General features: G+C 49.7%; 1 protein-coding gene across 1 annotated transcript; it reads right to left on the bottom strand.

The window, feature by feature from the left end:
* Positions 1–392: 392 nt before the first annotated feature.
* prex2 (phosphatidylinositol-3,4,5-trisphosphate-dependent Rac exchange factor 2) lies at positions 393–21,649 on the bottom strand. The gene is given in 42 exon segments (XM_061265993.1): positions 393–946; positions 1,026–1,093; positions 2,115–2,217; positions 3,479–3,669; positions 3,868–3,934; positions 4,815–4,929; positions 5,010–5,156; positions 5,246–5,348; positions 5,436–5,579; positions 5,685–5,782; positions 6,079–6,120; positions 6,190–6,318; positions 6,386–6,476; positions 6,585–6,667; positions 6,741–6,835; positions 6,947–7,123; positions 7,352–7,559; positions 7,686–7,908; positions 8,441–8,602; positions 8,674–8,858; positions 8,928–9,045; positions 9,489–9,625; positions 9,880–9,965; positions 10,175–10,323; positions 10,387–10,479; positions 10,560–10,702; positions 10,826–10,898; positions 10,975–11,050; positions 12,091–12,140; positions 12,217–12,320; positions 12,803–12,903; positions 13,837–13,978; positions 14,046–14,195; positions 14,529–14,632; positions 14,722–14,855; positions 15,793–15,954; positions 16,263–16,316; positions 16,318–16,365; positions 16,690–16,794; positions 16,862–16,984; positions 17,208–17,279; positions 21,291–21,649. Coding segments are annotated over 42 exon segments (4,827 nt in total). The 5' UTR covers positions 21,417–21,649; the 3' UTR covers positions 393–900.
* Positions 21,650–21,942: the final 293 nt, after the last annotated feature.

Raw genomic sequence — 21,942 nt, 5'->3', positions numbered from 1 at the left:
CTCCCTCCCTCCACGCATGCGCACAGCTCATGAGTAAGACATCCCACTTAATTTGCTGATTAATAATCAGAAATTGAACTCACCTCACACAGGATGTAGGCGACATGTCCAACTAGGCATCAATCAATACAACATATTGATCATGAGGCAGCTAACCGTGGTCACTTCATAAAGTACACCCCTGGAGAAAATGGGCTTCAGTTGACTGAAAATCAAGACAATGTTTATTGTAGAGCCAGACCAACATCTTTTTCAGAATAGAATTCCAATAACAGATTAATCACTGCTCCGCCGGATACTCCAAAATCAAAACATTACTTACCTTCAAGAGTCGAATCTTCATACAGTGTAAAATGCTGTTCAACTGACTCACAATCAATGGATTCATGCTATTCAAATGTAAAAGCATTACATCTTTTAATGCAAACAAAAATATAAAAACCTCTAATATAACACATGCAACAAAAAACGACAATACTTCATTCTCGGATATGAAATCCCTGACATATATATATATATTTTACACATAGACGTGATTTTAGTGTATTGTATAATACTATTTTGGTAAACAAAACAAAGCTAGCTTATTGGTGCTGCTTTCAGTTTGCATAGTGGCGAGCTACCATCGGCGCTAATATGTCATCTATATGCCTGAAACCTGAGTAATGCAGTTCAAAAATAAACAGAGTACTGATATACTATTGGAAATAATCATCATAAAAATGTAGATTTACAATATAAGGAGTGGAGATGTTCCAAACACAGGTTGCAAACATTATAAAAATATTAGTATGCTTTTGAAAAATTCTATTTACACGAAAGGCTGGACATATTTATATGCTGATGTGTAAGGGGAAAAAATAAAATAAAAAAATTGGGGGTCTTCATATTTACGATACATTAGGGGTCACCATCAGGGGGCGGAGGCTGGCACAGCTTGTACAACCTGAGGAGAGATGAAGTTACCCCAACGTGACTTTTTCAGAGACAGAGTTTGTTTGCACATCTTTCGTCGCCTATTTCACCTCGGCACAGACGACGGCGTCCGATCCCTCACCCCGAGATTCTTGGCGGAGTTCTGAACTCGGGCACCCTGAGAAGAGACGACGAGAAAAAAAGGTCTTTTTTGGTCTTCCTGTATTTGATCAAATGGCGTCGTAAGGAGTTTTCCAGATGAATGGTGTTTACGTGCTCTTGTTCTAATTATCATTATGGCCAGTCAGGAAAATCAGGAGGCTAACGCTCCTGTAGTCAGCACACACTGGTTGGTGCACACACTGCAGCTTTATTTGGAAAGCTGAGCTGACACAAAAAGAAAATAACCACACACACACACATACACAATAAAATGACTAGCGAGAGAGAGAGAGAGAGAGAGAGAGAGAGAGAGAGAGAGAGAGAGAGAGAGAGAGAGAAGGCGCACGAGCGGTCATGGCGACATTCTACTGATAGCAGGATAGCATCAGCAATTATTCCTTTGCCATCACAGCCGGCGGACAAAGATGGCCACTAACGCCAATGAAAGGACGGCGGGAGATAACGCAAGAAAATGTGAGCTGCCTCTTGAAAATGTCTTCAGACTCCATTGTGAGAGGTGGCTCCATGCTTTCTGTTGTCGATAGCTTGCTGAGCGGGTTACTGATATGAGGGCTCTTTGGCGAGCTCTCGAGGACAAGGGCGCAATTACAGCCCAGCCCAGCCCAACCTCCTAAGTGATCAACTGACGACATATCATCCGTCGCAATGACCTGTCAAGGATAAATCAATCACTCTGATGACCTGCTCCTCATTAGGGGACCAGATTGTTACACTGCCAACGAGTGGCCTGGCATGCACATTGAAAACATTTCCATGGAAAGCAACATTTTGAACAAGCGAAAGCAATATGCGGCACGGATAGGAAGGTGTTTGTCAAACAGTGACCTTTAGCGCCATCCTTAAAATGTGACACATGACTATCCGCCGTGACCTTTTCATTTTCAACGCTCATGCCAGCAAAGCGCATTTGTTACGTTTTGACAACGTGGGTCGGGCGGGCTGTCCATACATTTGTCAATTTTGGCCACCCACCGACAAGACGCAATGTCAATATTTGTGCGGCGCCATGCCGTTACCTGTTTCCTCATGACATCGGTGGCCTGCAGAATGCAGCGAGGCGGCAGCCCGTGGTTGCGGGCTAAGAGGATGGCCTGCTCCAGCGTCACGCTCAGAGTGCAACTGGGAAGAAAAAAATCCAGTCCAATGAACGAAGCAGGAAGATGTGAAATTGGATGAAAAACCACTTGTTTGCATCTTGAGGGAGCATTTCCCGGCTGCTGTGGTTCTGGGGCTGGGATTTGCATTCCTTCCCAAAAGGGGAAAGTGGGGAAAACGGTTGTGCGTGCGTGCGTGTGTGTGTGTGTGTGTTGACACAGTTAAACACAAGCACATGTACATAGATGACAAGTACGCCTAACGGCAACGCAAAGAGAGCGAGCGAGCGAGCGGGCGGGTGACCTTTCGGCATGAACAAGCCACGCTGGTTTATCGATTGCGAGTCTTTTCACTGCAAATAGAAGTGTCCAAAATTGGCACAGAGCCTGTCGTGCTTGTTGAGATTGGAAAGTGTTGAATCTCAAAAGTTTTGAAAACCAAGTGACCACTCGTGCTGGGAGCGTGAAGCCATTCGTCAAGGACTTCAAATAATGTATTGCATCAAAATATTCTGCCGCCTTTCCCGCAGAGTTTTGTCTGGAATAAAACAGGAATACAAAGTTGGTCCTCTCACTTTTGGACAGGAAGGAGCGCGGTCAATCGCCTCCTTTTTCATCCAGCGCTATATCCGGCCGGCCATGGCTAATTTGCCCCGAGCTGAGCCGCCGTTTCTCAATTGGGCGGCGGGACGGAAATATCCCCATCGTTTGTCACCGCCGCCCGGCTTTCGTCTTCCTCCTGTGCCGCCGCGATGACACGATCCATATCTTTCTGTCTGTCTGGCTGGCTGGCTGGCTGGCACGCGCCCTATTGCAGCATTTGACTGATGATCACGTCACGCCGGTCTGATCGCTAATGGAAACCTTTGGACACTTTATTAAGCCCACGTGGGGGTTTGTTTGTGTGACCTTGACTCAAATGGAAACGTGAATTCCGAGACAATCGTCATATGTATGTTATGTGCCATTTACAGATAGATATAGTATGTGTTATTCAACAGTACTGCGACTGTGGAGACTGCGTGCAGCAAGTAAAGTACCAATGGGCCCAATTAGGTGGAACATCCTTGGCGCTAATTAAAGAACTGCTGCGGCATCAAAGTGAGAGGCGGCCATCAAAAGGCAGGGCAGGGCAGGGCAGGGCAGGGCAGGGCAGGGCAGGGCAGGGCAGGGCAGGGCAGGGCGGGGCAGGGCAGGGCAGGGCAGGGCAGGGCAGGGCAGGGCAGGGCAGGGGAGGGGAGGGCAGGTCGGGGCGGCAGTCAGTCGCGTCAATGCTAAATACTCACCGGTGAACGCCGTTGTTGCACATGACCACGTGGGCGGCCCCCAGGCGCGAGCACAGCTCCGAGGCCACCGTCAGCAGGCCCACCCCGGACGCCCCGCAGGCGGTGTACTGGCAGGCGGCCGCGCGGCGGCAGCGGATGAAGCTCTCCAGCAGACGGCGGAGCTCGTCCACCGCGTTCAGGGGACGCATCAGCTGCAGACAGCAACGCCTGTGAGACTTGCCCCGAAAGCTTAACGCTAATGTATATATATGTGATCATGCGTTCTCTAATCAATGCTTTACCGCAATATTACTGCAATATAAAAAAAAAATAGCATTGATGGACGTTGGTAGTGGCAGATATTGGAACACAAACGGTGGCGCAATACTGACAGGCTATTAAGGTCTTACCTTATCTATGAGAGCAGCTTTGGGTGCAGAGCTGGGCGGCATGTTGGACTGATCCATGTAGAAAGCCCTGGGAGAGAAGCCGGAGCACCACTAATTATTGTTACAGACAAGTCGTCCAAACTCAGCAGCCTCTGTTCAAAATGTCCGTCATCCACTAGCGGGCTAAGAATAGCGACACTAGGCTCGATGAAAGTGGCTGTAATGGAATCACACGGGCTTTGACCTCAAGTCAGACTGACGCACGGTGCACGTTCCCGCCGATGTGTCAACAGGGCCGGAGAGTAGCGGGAGACTTTTCAGGGTTGGCGATTTGCACTAAAGCGTCGCAGTCGTGCAAGTTGAGCGGTGGGTGGCGGCGTTTCTCTTCATTCTCTGACATTGGTAGCTAGCGATCGATAGCGGCTGACGCGACCCGAGGCGGGGAAAATCTGGCCGGCAGAAAGCTGCTGTCGATATGACGGGTCCGGAGACGCTCCTCTGGGCCAATTAAAAGATTTCCAGACGGGAAAAAAAACAAAACAATCAAAACCACTGAAGGTTAGGTTAAGGTCCGATTTTTCAGACCCCTATTTGAACATTGAGCCCAACACGCACGGCTGCCGCTACTTCCCATTTTGGCCTACGAACCCCTGAAGATTAGATTATGATAGGTTTCGCCCCGTCCGGTGATTTGTAGAAAAGATAAGATTAGCTGGTGCCATTCAAGACACATCGATCGATTATCTCCAATGACAGGGACGACATTTTGCACCAATCAAAAGCCAATGAATCTATGTTTTGTCTCACGCAGAAGGCTGAGAGTATAAATCCGGTGGCTACTTGATGATGGACTTCATGGAGCGCGGCTGACTGTCTGTTGTCTTCCTAGCTTTGGATCAAGTGCTTCAAAGAATGAAGAATGACAAGAGCGTCAAATGTTTGCTGGGGTAATGCACATTTTGAATGACCTCAGCCTCTTGTAGTACTGCTTGACTTTGTCCAACGAGGTGGCGTTGATCTGGGCCTGGTACTCCTCCACAGACACACTGTCTCTGTAGTAGTAGCCCTCCATGCTCTCCAGTGCTAGACAGTGATGGTGTGTTGAAAATCGGAAATGTTTCACCAAAAAAAAAAAAAGAAAAAAAGAAAAAAGCCTAGCGTACCTTGCGTGAAGAGCACGGGATGGATTTTGACGCCGCCGCCGCCGGCTCTCAGCCGGGCTGGCAGTTGAGAGAAGTAAAAATTCTCTAGCTGGAGGAAAACCTTCAGCTGCTGCCTGGTGCCCTCTACGTGGTACCACACAGGCATGTCTGGAAACAAGAGGACATCATAAACTTCCCAAGCTGAGTCTTACAAGTCCGACAACTGGGGAGGGAGAAATCGATGGATGTGTACACACTGGCCACTCGGGGTTCTCCTTCAAAGTGCTGAAAGTAGAAGGTGACTTTCTCCAAGTCCACCAGCGCCACCTGAGTGTCCTCCAGCATGGCCTGCTCGTCGGTCTAAAAAACAAAGAGGGCAAATTTGCAGCGGCTCAAAATAGGAATTCCTCAGTTGCAGATTTTGCCACGTTTCTTTTTCAGTCTCACCAGGTTAGGCGAGAGAAGCGATTGGAAGTGGAAGAGCAGCCCTACACTGGCAATCTGCTCCAACCATCGTTTGCTGGCCTCCTGAACCTCCTGCAGGTCCTGCGGGTCCTGCTCCAACTCCGACTCTTTGCCTGCACAGTGGAACTGCGCACAGAGACAAAACCACACAATCGCTGTTCATACCAGTCAAAGAGTGTTGGGTAAATCCAACGTTAAATCAATCAATCAATCTATCAATCTTGAACTTACCTGATTGAGAACAGCTAGCAGGTGCTCGGAGAAGGCGCAGACGGCAGCCACCAGCGACTGACAAAAGACCATATCTCGACGCAACTGGATCTCCGAATCTGGAGGGAACACGTTCAATTGGACAAAAGCAATGTCCAAAAAATTCTGCTTTTACGCGGGGCCATCTGAGCATGGCCGCCATTTGTGGTCCGTGGGGGTTCTTAATGCAAATAAACATCCTGTTCAAAAGCGTTTTATTGTGCCGAAGCGCTTTTTAATGCCCCTCGCTTTATGAGGACTTTTGAATTCTTTAATTACACGCCATAAAGTCCAATCAAATGTGCCTTTTGGACACCAAGTTGCACATTTGGCTTTTTTAGTGTTGGTGGGCAGACGGCGAGAGGAGGAGACCAACCTGTATACTGCAGCAGCACTAAGAGCAGCCTGGTCTTCACCTCTGCAGACAAAGCAAGAAAGATTTTTCTCACCTTTGGCGGCGAAGACTTTGAAGACAAATAAATCCCACCTTCCACAAACTTTGCCACAGTTTGCGTGAGCGTCTGGACGCTAGCGGGAAGGTTCCAGGGATCCTGCTTGACGTGGAGACGCAAGCTCTTGGCGGAGTTCATCTCGGCTTCCATCTCTTGCTCAAATTCTGACACCCAAAATCCAAAGTGATCTAGCTGTACGTTTTACGCTTAGCATTTGGATGTTTCCCCAACCTTGGAAGCCTCTCCCGGGCGTGAAGCACTTGGTTTGCTCGAAAGCCCGTGCCACCAGTGCGCCTCGCAGCATGCTGGTGATGGAGTCCACCTGGGGGAGAGTTGAGGGGGCAATGTCTGTCTCTCATGATGGACATGATGATCTCTCTCTCTCTCTCTCTCTCTCTCTCTCTCTCTCTCTCTGTCAGCGTCTTCTCACCTGGCTGAAAAGGTGCTCCAGGAAGCTGTGAAGCTTCTTCTGCTTTTCATGAGACAGCCGCACGCTGGACGCCACCTCTTCCCCTGAAACGACATAAGCCAGGTTTGGTCTCGGCTGTCGTTCACGAATGCCGATGCTTTGGCTGGCAGCCCGTACCCGAGTCCATCTCGTCGCTGTGGACGTAGGAGCTGCAATGGCTGCTGCCCATGCTGGTGAAGGAGGCGATGGAATTCCTGTTACTGTTACAGTCACTGTAAAAGGACGACATGTTAGAAGATTGAAAAGATGAACTATATTGAAGTGTGCTACGCGGGCTCCCTCTAGTGGAAGTGTGAAGGACTTACTGATGAAGTCTTCCTTACCTGTACGAGTCCCGGTTGCTGATGGTGTCGTGGCCCGAGTCTTCCTGCTCGTCCCCTGCCACGTTGAAGCACACTTTCTTCCCCCCGTTTCGCTCGCCCTTGTCGTTGTCACTCTCGGCCGATACGGAACTCTCCGGGCTCTTGGTCGCCGGCGGGCACGTGATGGACGATAAGAGGCTGAGTAGATGAATACAACCAAATGATATTCTCTCCTCCTTGCAGAGGCATCCTCATTAGGGCCCAGTGGCACAAAGGCCCGCCACAGAAGAGCGGCATGCCGTCGCCATGGAAACGCCCTATGAACGCTGCTGCAATTGGCTAGTCGAGGCCCAAAGGGACGACAGCTGAGGTGACCAAGGTTGGATCAAAGCCTAGCGTTGTTTACAACGCGGCGAAGCAACTCACTGGTGAATCTGTCCGCCGTGTGTCTCCGTCTCCTTGACGACGGTGTCCAGCTTGTCCAGGAGCTTCTGGTAAGCGTCCAGGGTGAGGAGGTGGTCCTCTCGGAGCAGGAAGCGCAGGCCGTGGCCCTCGGTGCGCCCCAGGCTGTGTCCCGAGGGGGCCGCCATGGAGGTGATGGTGTGTTGGACGTGGAGCATGGGGCTCAGCTTACCTGGAGAAACAGGGGAAGCACCTCGTAGTGAAAAATTGCTTCCTCTATGAACCAGGAAGTAGGTAGCTGGCAAAAGCGTTTATTAACAGACGGCACGTTGTCGTTCCAGTCTCCATCGAGCCTCACCCTGCTCAGCAGCATATGGCCCGCTTTTCTCCGGCGTGCTCTTGCGGTTGTCCAGCTGCACCCCGAAGGAGCTTCCCAGGGAGGTGGTGGTCTTGGGGTAGGACACCTCCATGGTGTTGACGTGACAATTGGTGGGGCAAAAGTCGCTGCTGTGCAGGGGGGACACCTTGCCCTTCGCCTGCTTGAAGGTAGGCCAGGCCCTGTTCTTCAGCACTCGGGCAAACTGCAAAGACAGCAAATTGAAGCATTTGCACAAAGTTTGTTCTGGGGAAAAAAAATGTTGTTGTTTTCATGCTGTTGGAAAGAAGCTACTGAGACAATATACGTAGCACTGATACGGATCATTGATGCGATCCTGATGGACAACGTGAGGACGGCAAGTGGATTGGACAATTGCAGGCCTTCTGTTAGGGTATGGCTTGCTTGTCTCCAGTGTGGTTCTTGCAAAATACGTTAGAGTGAGCACCACCCTAACCCCTTCCCTTGTGTCATTTCCTTCCCTGCTGACATTCCTTGCCCCCCTTTCCGTGTTCTTGAGAAGGAATGTGACATGTTACATAAAAGAGGCCTGCTTGTGGCTGCTGTGCTATTTATAGAATGACTGCTAATTAATGCAAGACCAGTTTCAATTCAGAGTCCTTTTTATGCCTCCAGACATATACAGCATCAATCAAAAGGCCACATTGTATTAGTTTATGGGCAAAAATATTGGGACGCACAGCATATTTATGAGGTTGACTATTTAGGACATTCACCTTTCTGTAGTTGGTGACGCGTCGGTTGATGTGCTCCACCCTCTCGGCGCACACCGCGTGGAACGGCGTCCGCAGCTCCTCGGGGATGACGTCACCGCCGGAAGTCAGCTTAGCGCACGTCCGCACCAGCGTGTCGTCGTTATGCGCCAGAGCTTCCAGGATCTAGGCAGGTGAACGTTGAAGGCGTCTTTCCACGTTTGAAGGCGTCTTTCCACGCTAAATGAAACCTGTACCTTGGCAGTGAGGCTGAAGAAGCCTTTGGGCTCCAGCATCTTCTCCAAGACGTGACACTTGACGCCGGCCGTGCTGTCGTAGTCGTACACCACGCCGTACTCCAGGTGAACGTTGTCCACCGTAAGGCTCACGTGGTCCTTGTTGCCGTCCATGATGGCGATGGTGTTGAACTTGGCCATCGCCTCTGAGACACAGCACATTGCTAATGCTAATGCTAACTCCAATGCATTTTTGTCCGGGCTAGAATAAACACCTTCAACTTTGCACTCAAAGACGTCGGCGTTGTCCTCCGGGGTGGCCTGGCGGTTGCTCCTCTGGTTGTCCTCGTGGGCGCTCTCACTGTTGTTATACACCCACTTGATTGTATCTTGCTACATTGGCCAAGAGGAGAAACATTTTCAACTCTGGTCCAAATACTTCTGGTTACATTTGACCGTACGTCTCGGCAAAAGCAAAGCCATCTTCCTTCACGCGCACGTGTGCAAACAAACACTATTGGCATTTGGTTTTCCAGCGCGGCGACCCATCTCATGGTGCTGCGTCTGCTCTCCTCTGCTCTGCTCTGCTCTGCCCACACCCAAAACCCCAAAGTGGCTTTCTGGCCAACGTTGACACGCTTTGCTGCGCTCGGCGGTGGCTGGCGCAGTGCACGGCTACTCAAGCAGGGCGGTCCCCGTATGTCTTGATTTCATCTCCACCCTATGTATGTATGGTGCTTGAAAAATCCCAAGAACCCATGTCTGTTTTCCTACTTTTCAACGGCGAACTATGTAGTGTCATCACTTCATGTTTTGTTGTCATCAATTGTTCTGACCTGCGAGGGTCGCCTGTACTTGCGGCACGCCGTCACGTGAGCAATGACGCTGGCGTGGCTCTCCTTGCTAACATTGATGCCGTTCACCTTGATGATGCACTGGCCCGGGTGCAGCCCGGCCATGGCCGCCACCGTACCTGGTGGGGGAGGAGATGGTCAACATAGGAACCGAAACGCCTTCCACATTCTGTATGATGAGAAAGGATGGAAGTTGTTTATCTGGAGGGACGTGATTGACAGGAGCCAAAAGATGGCCGCCGCCGGCGCCGCCACCTTGCGTACTAACCTCGATGGCCTTCCTAACATGCTGCGTTAGGTTAGATGAGCACAACACGGCAGATTACACAAGGAGTGGCACGAGCTAAGACCGCAACGCGTCCTTCTATTTTACCTCTTCCGACGGCGTGAACCACGGAGGGGCCGAAACCGCGAATCTGGAAGCCCAAACCGTCCACCGAGTCGGGAATCTTCACAGTCCTGGAATCAGACGTAATAATAAGCTGTCCTATTTGAAGAGGATGAAGAATCGACGCCTATCGTTTGCCTTGCCTGCATGTGTAGCTCCAAATTGGCTTTGAAAAGCGTAACGATCTAAGCCAATAGTTAGCATGTCAATGTTTCTTTTTCAGCTAAGCGCTCCTTCTTTCAGCCTGTTTGCTTGTTTGAATCCCAAAAATCAGACATACTCCCTGGGCTTGGTGCTGACCAGGACCCGGAGCGGCCCCTTGCTGAGGAAACAGCGCCTGAGGAGAACGGCCACTTCCGAGAAAGGCCTGAGGAACACCAGGTCTCCGTTGATGGCAAACAGCTTCTTCCCCACCTCCAGGCCGGCCATCTTAGAAGGCCATCACGTTGAGTTGCCACAATGCAAACTATCATCATTATTGCTCGCTCTCACCTCAGCGGGTGAGCCCTTCTCCACCGACTTGATGATGGGCAGCCGGTTCCTCTCCTCCAGCGTGAATCCGTAGCCTGCGTCACTGGGTCTTATCTGAAGGAAGAAAAAGCTCAGCGGCTCAGCGGCACAAAGCCCGGAGCGTGGCGGCGGGAAGTCAGGATGCCCTCCCTCACCAGGAGACACTTGGAGATGACGTTTTCCACTATCTTCAGGTCATGCTTGACCGGCTTGTGTTTGGTGTTGGAGCCCTCCATCTCCTCGTCGGCAAAGAAGCGAAAGAGCAGCGGCTCGTCCTTGAATTCGCTCTTCTCCAGCACTGATTGATGAATGCAAAAATGCTAATGATCAGAGAAACGATGTGGTATTTCGCTCTGCTCCGAGAACCGTACGCCACGTTTCCAGGAGGTTGGACCGGAACTCGGACGAGCGCTTTGTTTACCGTGATGCACGAATCCATTGTCGCATAGCTCGACTCCCAAAATCAGCGCCTCCTCTCTTGTTCTGCAGTCGCCCTGCGAGAAACACACCAAACGACTTCTTATTCGCCCGTCGATGATTTTTGCTCAATCAAAACAAGAGAAGCGGTACCTGTGCTATAAGCCAATCGATAAGCTTGTTGGCCATCACCACCGATTTGTACGTCCTCAAATGGTAATCCTTGTCCCTGTGAATGGATGAAAGCCAACTTTTTAAGGGAATCCGTTTCTCCTTCTTCCTTTTGCGCTGGACAAACTGAAGGAGAGCACTAACGCTGTCTAATCATGATCATAAATGAGCAAAAATAAAAGTGTATGCCACGGCGGTAAATGAGTCCACGTTCTGGACAATTGGCGACAGGAAAACAACATTCCAGAGCGCGCGAGCGAGGGCCTCAGCAGTGTTTGGTCCCGGGGGTACCCTCAGCACACCCCCTTCCCCCTCCTCAGTGTTGCGCGCTCACTTTGCCAGAGACACAAACAGAGCCGTGACTTTCCCATGAACATCGGGCCCCCCCCCCCCCGTTCGGGGAGGGAGGTAGGCACAAGGGCCAAGTTACAGCCCCCCGGGAAAAATCCAGTACAACTGCTATGACTTTGCACCACACTCATGAGGAGATTGTTGCTTCTTGCGTTATGTAACTGGATGCGTCTGGGACGAGGCAGCCAAAAGCGCTGTGCCTTCCCTCCATCCCCCGCTGAATAGGAGAGCCTGTCACCAGTGATAAATGGGCCGGGGGGGGGGGAAACTGCGCTCTGGTGAGCACCCATATGTCCAGCACGAGGAAACAGACTGAGGTTGTTTGCAATTTGCTGCGCAAAGAGAAAAGGGCCTATTAGAGCCGTTTGTTTGGGAGTCGGCAGGATTGCTCCGAAAACTACCAGACCCATTTCTGTGGTGGGACAAAGGCCAAGGATAAAAATCGTCTTTTTCTTCTTATGATAGATGGGACATGCTTGTTTTGCGAGGCCTCCCTCAAGGCTGGATGACTGTAATTCTCTATTAGGAGGCTTCTCAGAAAAGAGCATTTCCGCCATGCTTTGGGGATGAGTGGCGCAAAGGCCGAGGAAAGATCTTGGTGCAAGTCTGCCTACAGACAGGAGTGGTTCGGAGTGTGATCAAATGGGAGTAGTGCTCATTTTGGGGGGCTATTGCGCCAAAGTGAAACATCAGCATTCTAATGCTGTCGATTGGTCGGGTCGTGTCAAGCCGTAGAAGTGAATTCACCTGATGACGGGAGTGAAGAGGCTGTGAAGCCGACAGAACAGGCGAACGCCCTGCAAACGAGAAGGGAATCAATCCACCCGCTTCATTTTCATCCACCTCTTATTTTCCAATCATCGGGCAGGTTACCTTGGATATGACGTCGTGCATGTCGCTCCTGGGATGGTAGGTGCCGTCGTCGTAGCGAAAGCGATACAAGACGGGCTCGGCTTTGAACTGGTGCTTGTCGGTCACTGAAAAAGAAAATCCCACTTTGAGAGATGGATATTAGGTCGTTTTTCCCACACGCTCATTTACCTCCCAGGAAGCAATAAAGGGCCGCTGAGTGTTTGAGAGTCTTTTCGGACCGACATATTGCAGCTTGAGCTTCATGAGCTCAACACACGGGAAGTGTGCCACCCAAACACTGCCGCTCAACTAAATGAATGCTCATAATAATCCCCGAGAGCCGGAAACAACGGCAATGGCCTCCGTGCGTCCGTCCATGCGACGCCTTGTTAAATGCGAAAAGTCAATCGTAGCATGCTGGTAGGCAACATACAGTACGTTTGACAAGAAGGACCCCTGAGTGGAAACGCAACAGTTGCTCATTTGTTAGCTTCTGGTTTGATTTGCGTTTGTACCACCTGATTTTTACATGACCGGGGTCCATCTGTTATACCAATAAGAAGCAGCTAACGAGGCTAGCGAGGGGCATGAAGCTGCGGTGAGAGACCGTGGTGGATGATGCCATTCTCCAGCAGGGCCTGACCGAGGTGGACGCCCTCCTCCGGGTTGCCCGTCTCGCCCATTTCCATCAGCCAGGATACAAACTCACTGGAGAGAGAGAGAGAGAGAGAGAGAGAGAGAGAGAGAGAGAGAGAGAGAGAGAGACAGAAATAAAGATTGGATGCGAAAACATCACAAGTGCACGAGTGGCGGAACGACAAACACGCCAGCTAATCTGACGGCTTCGTTCTGCCGTGATTTCATCCTTGACCTTCCTCGTCTGACCGCAGCAGCCAAACCAACATTACGCTCTTCTCAAGCGCTTGGCCTTGACGTCTCTGCCGGACAATCGTGTCCAATTGTAAACCAGGAAGGAAGAGATGATGCAAGGATGCCCTCAGGAACATAAATGGCACGAGTGGTGAGGGGGAAAAGAAAGAGAAAAAACACTGGCTTGCGAAGCTAACGTAGGTTTTGTCAATAATGAATCGAAAAAGAAAGTAGAAACTTGTCAAAATAAAAAGTCTCGACTAAAGTGACAAGCATATGGTGGTGGGTGGCTCACCAATTAGCGGCAACCTTTTTTTTCTGGACTCACAAAAGATGGAAAGAAAAGTCATTGGCTTGACTTGTACCAGGAAGGAATGACACATTTTCTCACGTGCGGTCGACGGTTATTTCAAAGATGACAAATTCCAACTGGCCTTCTCACGTCAGCAGCGATGAGCGGTAATAACGGCGGCACTACAATAACACCGCTGTTATTTTTAAAAGCGTGCAATGGCGGCGGCGGCGGAAAGGACATGGCTGCGGCCGGATTTACACGGCACGGCGGTTTGAGAATGAGCAACGACCGCCTCGTCGAGCTCTCAGACACACCGCAGCCGGAACGGCGTGGGAGGAGTGCAAGCTGGCGGAAAAGGGGAGCTTGCTCACGCTCACACTCATTGTTAGCTTGTGAAGTAAGCTGTTGTTATTTTGGAAGCTTGTTCCATTGGCCCCGTTATCAAGTAAGTTGTCCGCAGATTTGGGCAATCTCACCTTCCAAGGAAGCACTTTGGAAAAGTGCTGAGCTTGCGTTTGCGGTCTTTGATGAGGTGTCCTTTGCTCATCAGCTGGTAGAGCTTCTCCCCCTTCTCGGACACCATCAGCCACGTGTCCTGCTCCATGCCCAGCGTCAGTCCTACGGATGCACGCAGACGCATAGCATGTGGGCAAAAGTATTGGGACAGCCGGATCTTCCGACGTACCTTTGCGACGTTCGCGCTCCTTCATGATGGCCTCCAGCCACTCGTGCTTCTCCTCCGCCGTCTTGGCCATACACACAAACCACTTGTTCTTGGCCGTGTTGTGGATCTTCCAGCCGTTGTTGACGATGTTGCCGGAGCTGTGGTAGTCGGCTGCAGGGGGTGGGGGACTTTCATTGGATCCACTCTTACGTGTGTGTGTGTGTGTGTGTGTGTGTGTGTGTGTGTGTGTGTGCGCGCTCCATCCAAGCATGCCAACCATCATCAGTATGCGTCTGCCGTTATTTTGAAAATAGCTCAAGGTCATTTTGTCAACCTCTGGCAGCAAGTGTGCGCTTGGCAGAAAGCAGAAAACGGTCTTCATGATACGCTAGCCCGCCTGCGGTGTTGGCAGGACACCCACGAGCCTGCCTGCCTGCCGCGTCCATCATAGAGAGAAAGCCAGTTTGGGAAATGAAGGGCTTCTACTAAAATAAAAAAAGAGACCTGTTCCGTCGTCCACGTTCTCCACTTCCATCACTTCTGTGTTGATTCTGCCTCTGAACAGATAGCGAGGAGCCTCCGTGGTGCCTTTGCTGTTTTTCAAACGTCTTGGGAGACAACACAAACGGCCTTCGTATGAGACCACGCAGCAAAAGAAGTCGACAACATGAACAAGAGCAGACTGGAAGCCAGCCACCTGCTTTTCTTCTTGCAGTAGACCAGGAGCTTGTCAAACAGGAAGAAGATCCTCTCCTGCACGTTGCCGGCGGAGATCTTCAGCAGGACGCCGTGCATGAGCATCTCCGTGCACGTGTCGGTAATATTGGAACCCTGACGACACACGCGTACGTGTTAAAGAGACGTTGGAATATTGAACAGTCACGCATGGGGAAGAGAGGAGATTACAAAAGCCCGGCCGGCCTTTCCCGTCCGTCCAATCTCTCTGGGGTGCGAAAAGAAAAAACACACACACACACCGCTTCCTCTTCAATTGGTGTCCATAGAATAACATCCTGCGTGTGTGCGTGTGTTATACGGTGTCAGGAAAATGTCTTTTCCCTCACCTTGCCTCCTCCCGGGTGAGTTGGCGTGCCACGTTTGATTGGCAGCTAAAAATAACTGTAGCGCCACGCACGTGTTTTAACATTCTATTGCTCTTTTAGGACCTTTTGAACATCCAATAAGGCCAAACAGATGTTGGAGTCATTTTGTAGGACCAGACGCTCCCTTCAACACGCACTTTGCTCAAATTAGCCTCGGCACGCTATTATTCCATGTTCCATCTTCATGTTTGCTCCTTTCAAAACCAAGCAGATGTTGTTTTTTTTATTTTGAAAATCTTGATTTGAAAAGGAATGAAATGTGTAACATTCCAACAGGGGGTTGTAGACTTGTTATGTCCACTTACAAAAAAAAGTGCACGTGTTTAATGAGCTTGCGCCCTGACAAGTGTTCCCACAGCTGTTGAGTTATTTTGATGGCACCTTCATTGCTTCCGTCATAAAAGCAAAGCAGACAGACCTTAATAGCATCATTTAGTCTCATTTCTCATTTCCTCTACCCGCCATCAAATGTGGTAGCTGAGATGTGGATGACCAATTGGGAACGACCAAAGAGTGAAAAGTTATTGGAGGTCAAAAATGTTCTTTTGGATTTGTGTTGAGGTGGCATCTGGAGGCGCCCACCCAGCCACCCAGCGCTTCTTTTTGGTGCTACAATTAGCGCCCCTAATCATGAAAAGACCCCGAGGCGGAATGTCGAAACGCACCTCCCAGCCTTCGATGTGCGACTGCCACTCTTCCAGGAGCTCCAGTTTTTCCATCTGCCGCTTGGCTTCGTTGATGCCCGAGCACACGGCCTTCATCACCTGCAGCGACTCCTGCGCCGGCGCGTAGTCTTCGTGCTTCTTGGGCGTCCGCTTGAGGAGCTCCTGATAAACACAGGGGAGGGGGGAGTTTTATCGTATATATATTTGTGTTCAACTCTGATTTCCACGAGACAAGACCTGACAGCTGTGACGCCTCTAAACATTCCGGCGTCAAATGACCTCCTTTGTCTTACACGTGTGCATGCGTTTGGACAAAGTCTGGCCGGGCTCGCCGCGTGAAAACAGGATGAAGGAGACCCGAGCCTTTGAGCACGGATATTTGAGAAGTGACGAGCGGAGAACAGGTACGAAGCCAAAGCTCGCAGCTGGAGCTTTTCGATTGGGCTGATTGGGAATTTGCTGAAACTCACTCGGAGCAGCAACGGGTACTTGCAGATTCTCTGAATGGGAGCCAGCAGGTAGCCCCTCCAGTGGCACTTCGGTGTTCTTCCGCCCTCCCAGCAACATGCAGTTCTGCACAAGACACAAACCTTGATGAAAGGGGAATACAACTTTTTTTCTTTTGGTCCTTCCTTCCGGCTCCGTGATGCTCCCCTTGTGGAAGTCTCCCGGAGCGCGGCAGGAAGTGGAAGTCCTCCCACGCTCGTCAGCTGTCTCGCTCAAACGCAACGGCTTGTTAATGTTCTGCCCCGGCAGGGGAGAGTCGGTACGTTCACGCACGGCCGCACAACCGACACCAAAACATGTTTTGATTGAAAAAGGCTCCTTAATCATGAGACGCGAAATATAGATGTTTTCAACAAAGCACAGCAAGTGGCACTTTGTCCTCTCACCCACCAGCAAGCACGTACGGACGCCGCGGATCTTGTTGAGCTCCAGCAGCAGCCGCTGGGCCTTCTCGTGATTTCCGCAGTATTCGTCGTAAATCTGGAAACGCCGCCTCTGCAAAGTCAACGCAAATGTTGTCTGTGTGTACATCCGATTTGTTGTTGGCTTTTTCATCACTCACAAAGTGCAAAAAACAGCGTCCGACGACATGGTGAGCGTGCGGCTCGGGCTGCAGCAGCTCCTCCACCATGGACAGGAAGTCTTTGTGCACCGTCAGGATGTCCGCAATGTTGGAGAACAACATCTGAGAGGAGTCAATGAAGAAAGTGTCTGGGATCAAGATGGCGAAGCAAAACTCAAGAACGTAGCGGCTTTGTCGTGTCTGCACATTTAAAACATCAAGAGGAGAAATTCAATCCAAATGTTTTTACGGCCTGTGGAGGGTGCGCTGGCATTTTCAAGAGCCCTGTCAAATTTGTTGTATTGATTTTTTCCCCTTGGAAATTGCTTTATTAAAGTCTCCTCACTTTGACCGTTTCCTCCGTGATGTTTTTGTCCATTTTGGTGGCAGCGTATTGGTTCAGTCGATGCAGGAACACCTGGAAGAGGAAAAGAGGTTGACGTTTGACAATTGAGCTTATTGTAAAACGGGCAAAAAAATCATTACAACTAAAACTGAAAACTAAAGATAAATGCTGCATATGATAATAAAAGGGGGCTACTTCGGGCTCTTTGTTGCACTCCAACTGGCTGATTAGCATTCTGCGGCACACTTCGCGACTCTCCGACACTCGGCGGCATTAGCATGCCATTAGCAAGTCTAATATGTACAAACACGGAGTACACGGCCCTCGACAGGGCCCGAGCGGCGGAAGGTCCGCTTCCTGCTACCGACGTACGGCATCAAACAATGGCCAGAGGAAAATGTCAAATTATATTTATAGTCATAAAAATATACAGTGCGGCGACAATTACAAATTGGGCAAAGTGCTCCAAGTAAAAAAAAAAAAAGGTACGCTCTCCAGAATGCTAAGAAAATAGATATAATATAGATCTATATATAGTGAGAAAAATATTTGTTTCAAAAATAAACAGTACTACTAAGCATGCGAGACGTTTACTCGCTATCATCATTACGAAATGAATTCACCCAGCGTCTATGTTATTCCTGGAATAAAGTCCCAGGGAAGGGAAAGAAAACATGCTCCTTTTGAGGAAAAACAGCAAAGCTAATTTCGTTAAAAGTGAAGCCCTGGAAGACGGCAAGCTGACTCATTGGATTTATGGACCTGGGCCGACTGTGAATCCAAGCCCATTTTCAGGACGGCCCGTAAATATCCACTTCATTTGCCTAATTGCGTTGTGCTTTCAATTGACTTGTTTTATTTACTAGCGTTGAAGCAAAGCGCCGATTGTTTGCATCCGCCGCTCCGGAGAAGCCTTTCTGAAGCCCGACAATGGATCCGGGTTGTCTGGACGCCGGCCAGCCGCTCAGGCCTGAATCCCAAGTAGAGCATCTTCGGTGACGCTCTTCCCTTCCGGCCGCCCTCCTTGGCCATCCGCGTCACGTCCGACCGACGCTGACAACTGTGCTGTTCATTTCCGTGGACTTTTAATATCGACTCCAAAGGAAGACAGTGTGCGGTTGTGTTCTTTTTCTTTTCAGAATAGCTCCTCTGAGCTCAACGTGGATTTCTCCGCACCTTGCTTGAAGCAGGAAGCCTGCAGCAGCACAATGTAAAAGATGAGCAAGGCCAGGAAGGAAGAAAGGAAGGAAAGAAGGAAAGCTGGAAGGAAGGAAGGAAGGAAGGAAGGAAGGGAGGAAGGAAGGAAGGAAGGAAGGAAGGAAGGAAGGAAGGAAGGAAGGAAGGGAGGGAGGGAGGGAGGGAGGGAGGGAGGGAGGGAGGGAGGGAGGGAGGGAGGGAGGGAGGGAGGGAGGGAGGAAGGAAGGAAGGGAGGGAGGGAGGGAGGGAGGGAGGGAGGGAGGGAGGGAGGGAGGGAGGGAGGGAGGGAGGGAGGGAGGGAGGGAGGAAGGAAGGAAGGAAGGAAGGAAGGAAGGAAGGAAGGAAGGAAGGAAGGAAGGAAGGAAGGAAGGAAGGAAGGAAGGAAGGAAGGAAGGAAGGAAGGAAGGAAGGAAGGAAGGAAGGAAGGAAGGAAGGAAGGAAGGAAGGAAGGAAGGAAGGAAGGAAGGAAGGAAGGAAGGAAGGAAGGAAGGAAGGAAGGAAGGAAGGAAGGAAGGAAGGAAGGAAGGAAAGCCAAGCACCTGAAACTCTTGAATAAATTGTTCCAAGACATGACAATAAAAAAAAAATATATACATATATATATATTTGTTTTAGTCTCCATCCCTTCACAGGCCATTACTACAGATGATAAAATCCGCCTGGCAACAGATGGCTGCCAGAGCATCAGGAGGCTTTTGGTTCTTCGTATTTCATTTCACATCAAGGCTGTGTTTGTGAAAAGCACTCAAATGAATTGCAATAAACGTATGCCAACTGCGCTTTGTAGTCCAGCCAAGGAAAAGGGGCAGCTAAGGGAGCGCTTCACCTAAATCTTGCCATACTCATTATTTTCATGTCAGACATGACAATGGCAAAGGCCTGCGACACACAATGTTGACATAAAGTCTTTTTTGTTTTTCCTAGCTCATTCCGCCAAAGATAAACACAAGCGCCCACTCTCTCCAGTTATAATTAGTCTTTATGTAACATCCAAACCTATTTGGGACATCTCCCGTAACCTTTTTTTAGTACCACCAGGATTTTCCGCCAGCTATTTTTGCGCACGAAAAAAGTTAAAGGCTCCATTTCTTCCGGCCCCCGTGTGAACATAGTCGTTTTTAAAAGCTTCGATCATCATTACCGAGCACCAATACTGCTCGTATTTATTTATTTATTTATATAAAACTTCATTTGCCACAATGACAATTCTTTTTTTAAACAATAGCATTTTTTTGCTGCAGTATCGCACCAACCGCTGTCACTTACTGCATGTCCGATTTTTTGGTGCATTTAGTATCGGTTGCTCGTATCGGCGGTCTCAGCGAGTACCTGACACATTCAAACGCGATGCGGAAATGTCACTAATGAAGTCCTAGCGTAGAGTGGGCTCAATTTGACTTTTAATGTCCCTGTTTTGATCTTGGACACAAGTGTGTGTGTGTGTGTGTGCGTGTGTGTGTGTGTGTGTGTGTGTGTGTGTGTGTGTGTGTGTGTGTGTGTGCGTGCGTGTGTGTGTAGGGTTGCTCAAAGAGGTGAAAGGCAAAAGTGCAGGGTGGGTCACAGAGAGCGGACGCTGGCCAGGAGGCTCTGTGAAACTGGTTTTGTAAAGCACACTTCCTGTGGGAGGAATTCCTCCGAGATTTGGGAAATGCTGTGGAACAATGAGGGGTTGCCCCCCCCCCCTCCTCACCAGAAACCCCCCCAAAAAGGAAATATACCAACAAACTACAGTGGACTGAGTTGAATTTAGCCCCTAAATTTGGAATGACTAAGAATTGAATTTATCTGTTCCAGGCCCAAAAATCTCCCCACTTGAAATAATCAGTACTCGGTCGGGAGTTAATGGTGTGGGAAAATATCCCGACACTTCCGAATCACCTTCCGCACTCATTTCCCTGAGCATCTGCCAGCACCGGTTAAGCGAAGCCCCTTTTATATATCGATTCTTCTCGGCTCGTCCGGACGCATCCGGCAGCACCGGCGTTTCCGCCCAGAACAGACTCGCCTTGTAACGGAGCAGCCAATCCTCCCAAATGAATTCCCGTGGAGATAAAACGGAGCGAGGAGGCGGAGGAACGAGGCCACACGCGCACACGTTTGCAGACGCACAACATGACACACACTCTCTGATGGCGCTTCTAAGAAAGGCCAGATTGCGATCCACCCCATCCCCACTCATCCCTAATATGAGCTCCATTAGAAACATGTGGGCTTGAGATAGCAATAGAAAAGAAGACTGAGCCTTCTTTATTGCGATTGCAATTCATAGCGTTCCAATTGTTTATTCAAGGGGTATTCTTCAAAAGTACTGCTTAACAAACTCAATGGAGGAGGAAAACATTTGGAAATAGTCTTTACAGGAAGAAGAAAAGCAAATAGAACCAAATCTGGCCCTATTATGGGACTCAAAAGGTCTTAACAAATTGTGGCATGCATGCACAGCCCTGGGTGTGCAGAAGAATGATCACAGAATAGAAATATTGTAGCACCGTTCATTCCAGGGGTGCACACATCACATATCGACAAGGCCGCCCGCATAAAAGCAGTTTGAATAGACGACGAAAATAAGAGCATTTCCCAAAGGAGCCATTCCAAACTTGTTGACACCATGCGCACCCCCAAGTGTTATTGTTGTTGTTTACATACGGGGAGGTGTGTCTTTTGTCTTGTCAAGTGTTTTTTCTCAACTTTTGTTTTTGGGGAAATCTATGTTTTCATTTTGTTGTTATTTCACTGCATTTTAAGCTACACTGATGCTAACTTGATGACTGAAGCACCTGCAATGTGCACCGTGATACCTCGTCGTACACGGCAGCCAATTTGGCCGGCAATTTGGCCGGCAATTGGGCAGCACCGGCTTTCGCCCATTTTTCAAGTGCAACTCACCGAGAGGAACTCCAGGGTGGCGACGTAATCCCGTTCCGTCTTCAGAAGCTCGTTGAGGACGCACACTCGCAAGCGGGGCTGCTTGTCCCAATCCTTGCCGCTCTCACTTCTGCTCTCCTCTGTCATGGTGTCAAAAATAAAAGCCAAACAAAAGGAAAATTACACCTTCTCGGCCATCGTTAAAATATGGGGCTGCTTGCTTGTTAACTTTGCAGCCATTTCGAGAAAGAGAAAAAGTAGCAAAAAGTGGTGAAAGGTAAAGCGTGAAAAAGATGCGAGCCAGCCCATGCCCGCCCATGTGACTGACTGACTTGCACACACAGTCCGGCCCGGCCGGCCGGGCTGGCTCACTTGGAGCGCTCGAAATGGTGCTCAAGCCACCGTTGAAAAACAAGGTCGTTTCCGGTAAAGCTTTCAAAGTAAACTAATGTCGGTGTCTCCCGGGTTTCAATGTTAACAAACGACGCCATTTTGTTTGTTTTGAAACTCTTTCCTGGTCAGCTCTAATTCACCGTCTAAAGAAGACACGCTTGCTTATTTTTAACCATTGATTTAGCATGGAAAATGACGAACTATCAACTGATACCAATCTCAATTATAGAGGGAGTGTGCCCTCTGCAGGAATACTGTTGTACTGCACCCATTCGACTTA

This window comes from Syngnathus typhle, linkage group LG19 (assembly GCF_033458585.1).
Source record: "Syngnathus typhle isolate RoL2023-S1 ecotype Sweden linkage group LG19, RoL_Styp_1.0, whole genome shotgun sequence".
In the NCBI taxonomy this organism is placed as follows: Eukaryota; Metazoa; Chordata; class Actinopteri; order Syngnathiformes; family Syngnathidae; genus Syngnathus; species Syngnathus typhle.
Note: the sequence above shows the minus strand (reverse complement) of the source record. Positions and strands in the feature narration are given on the sequence as shown.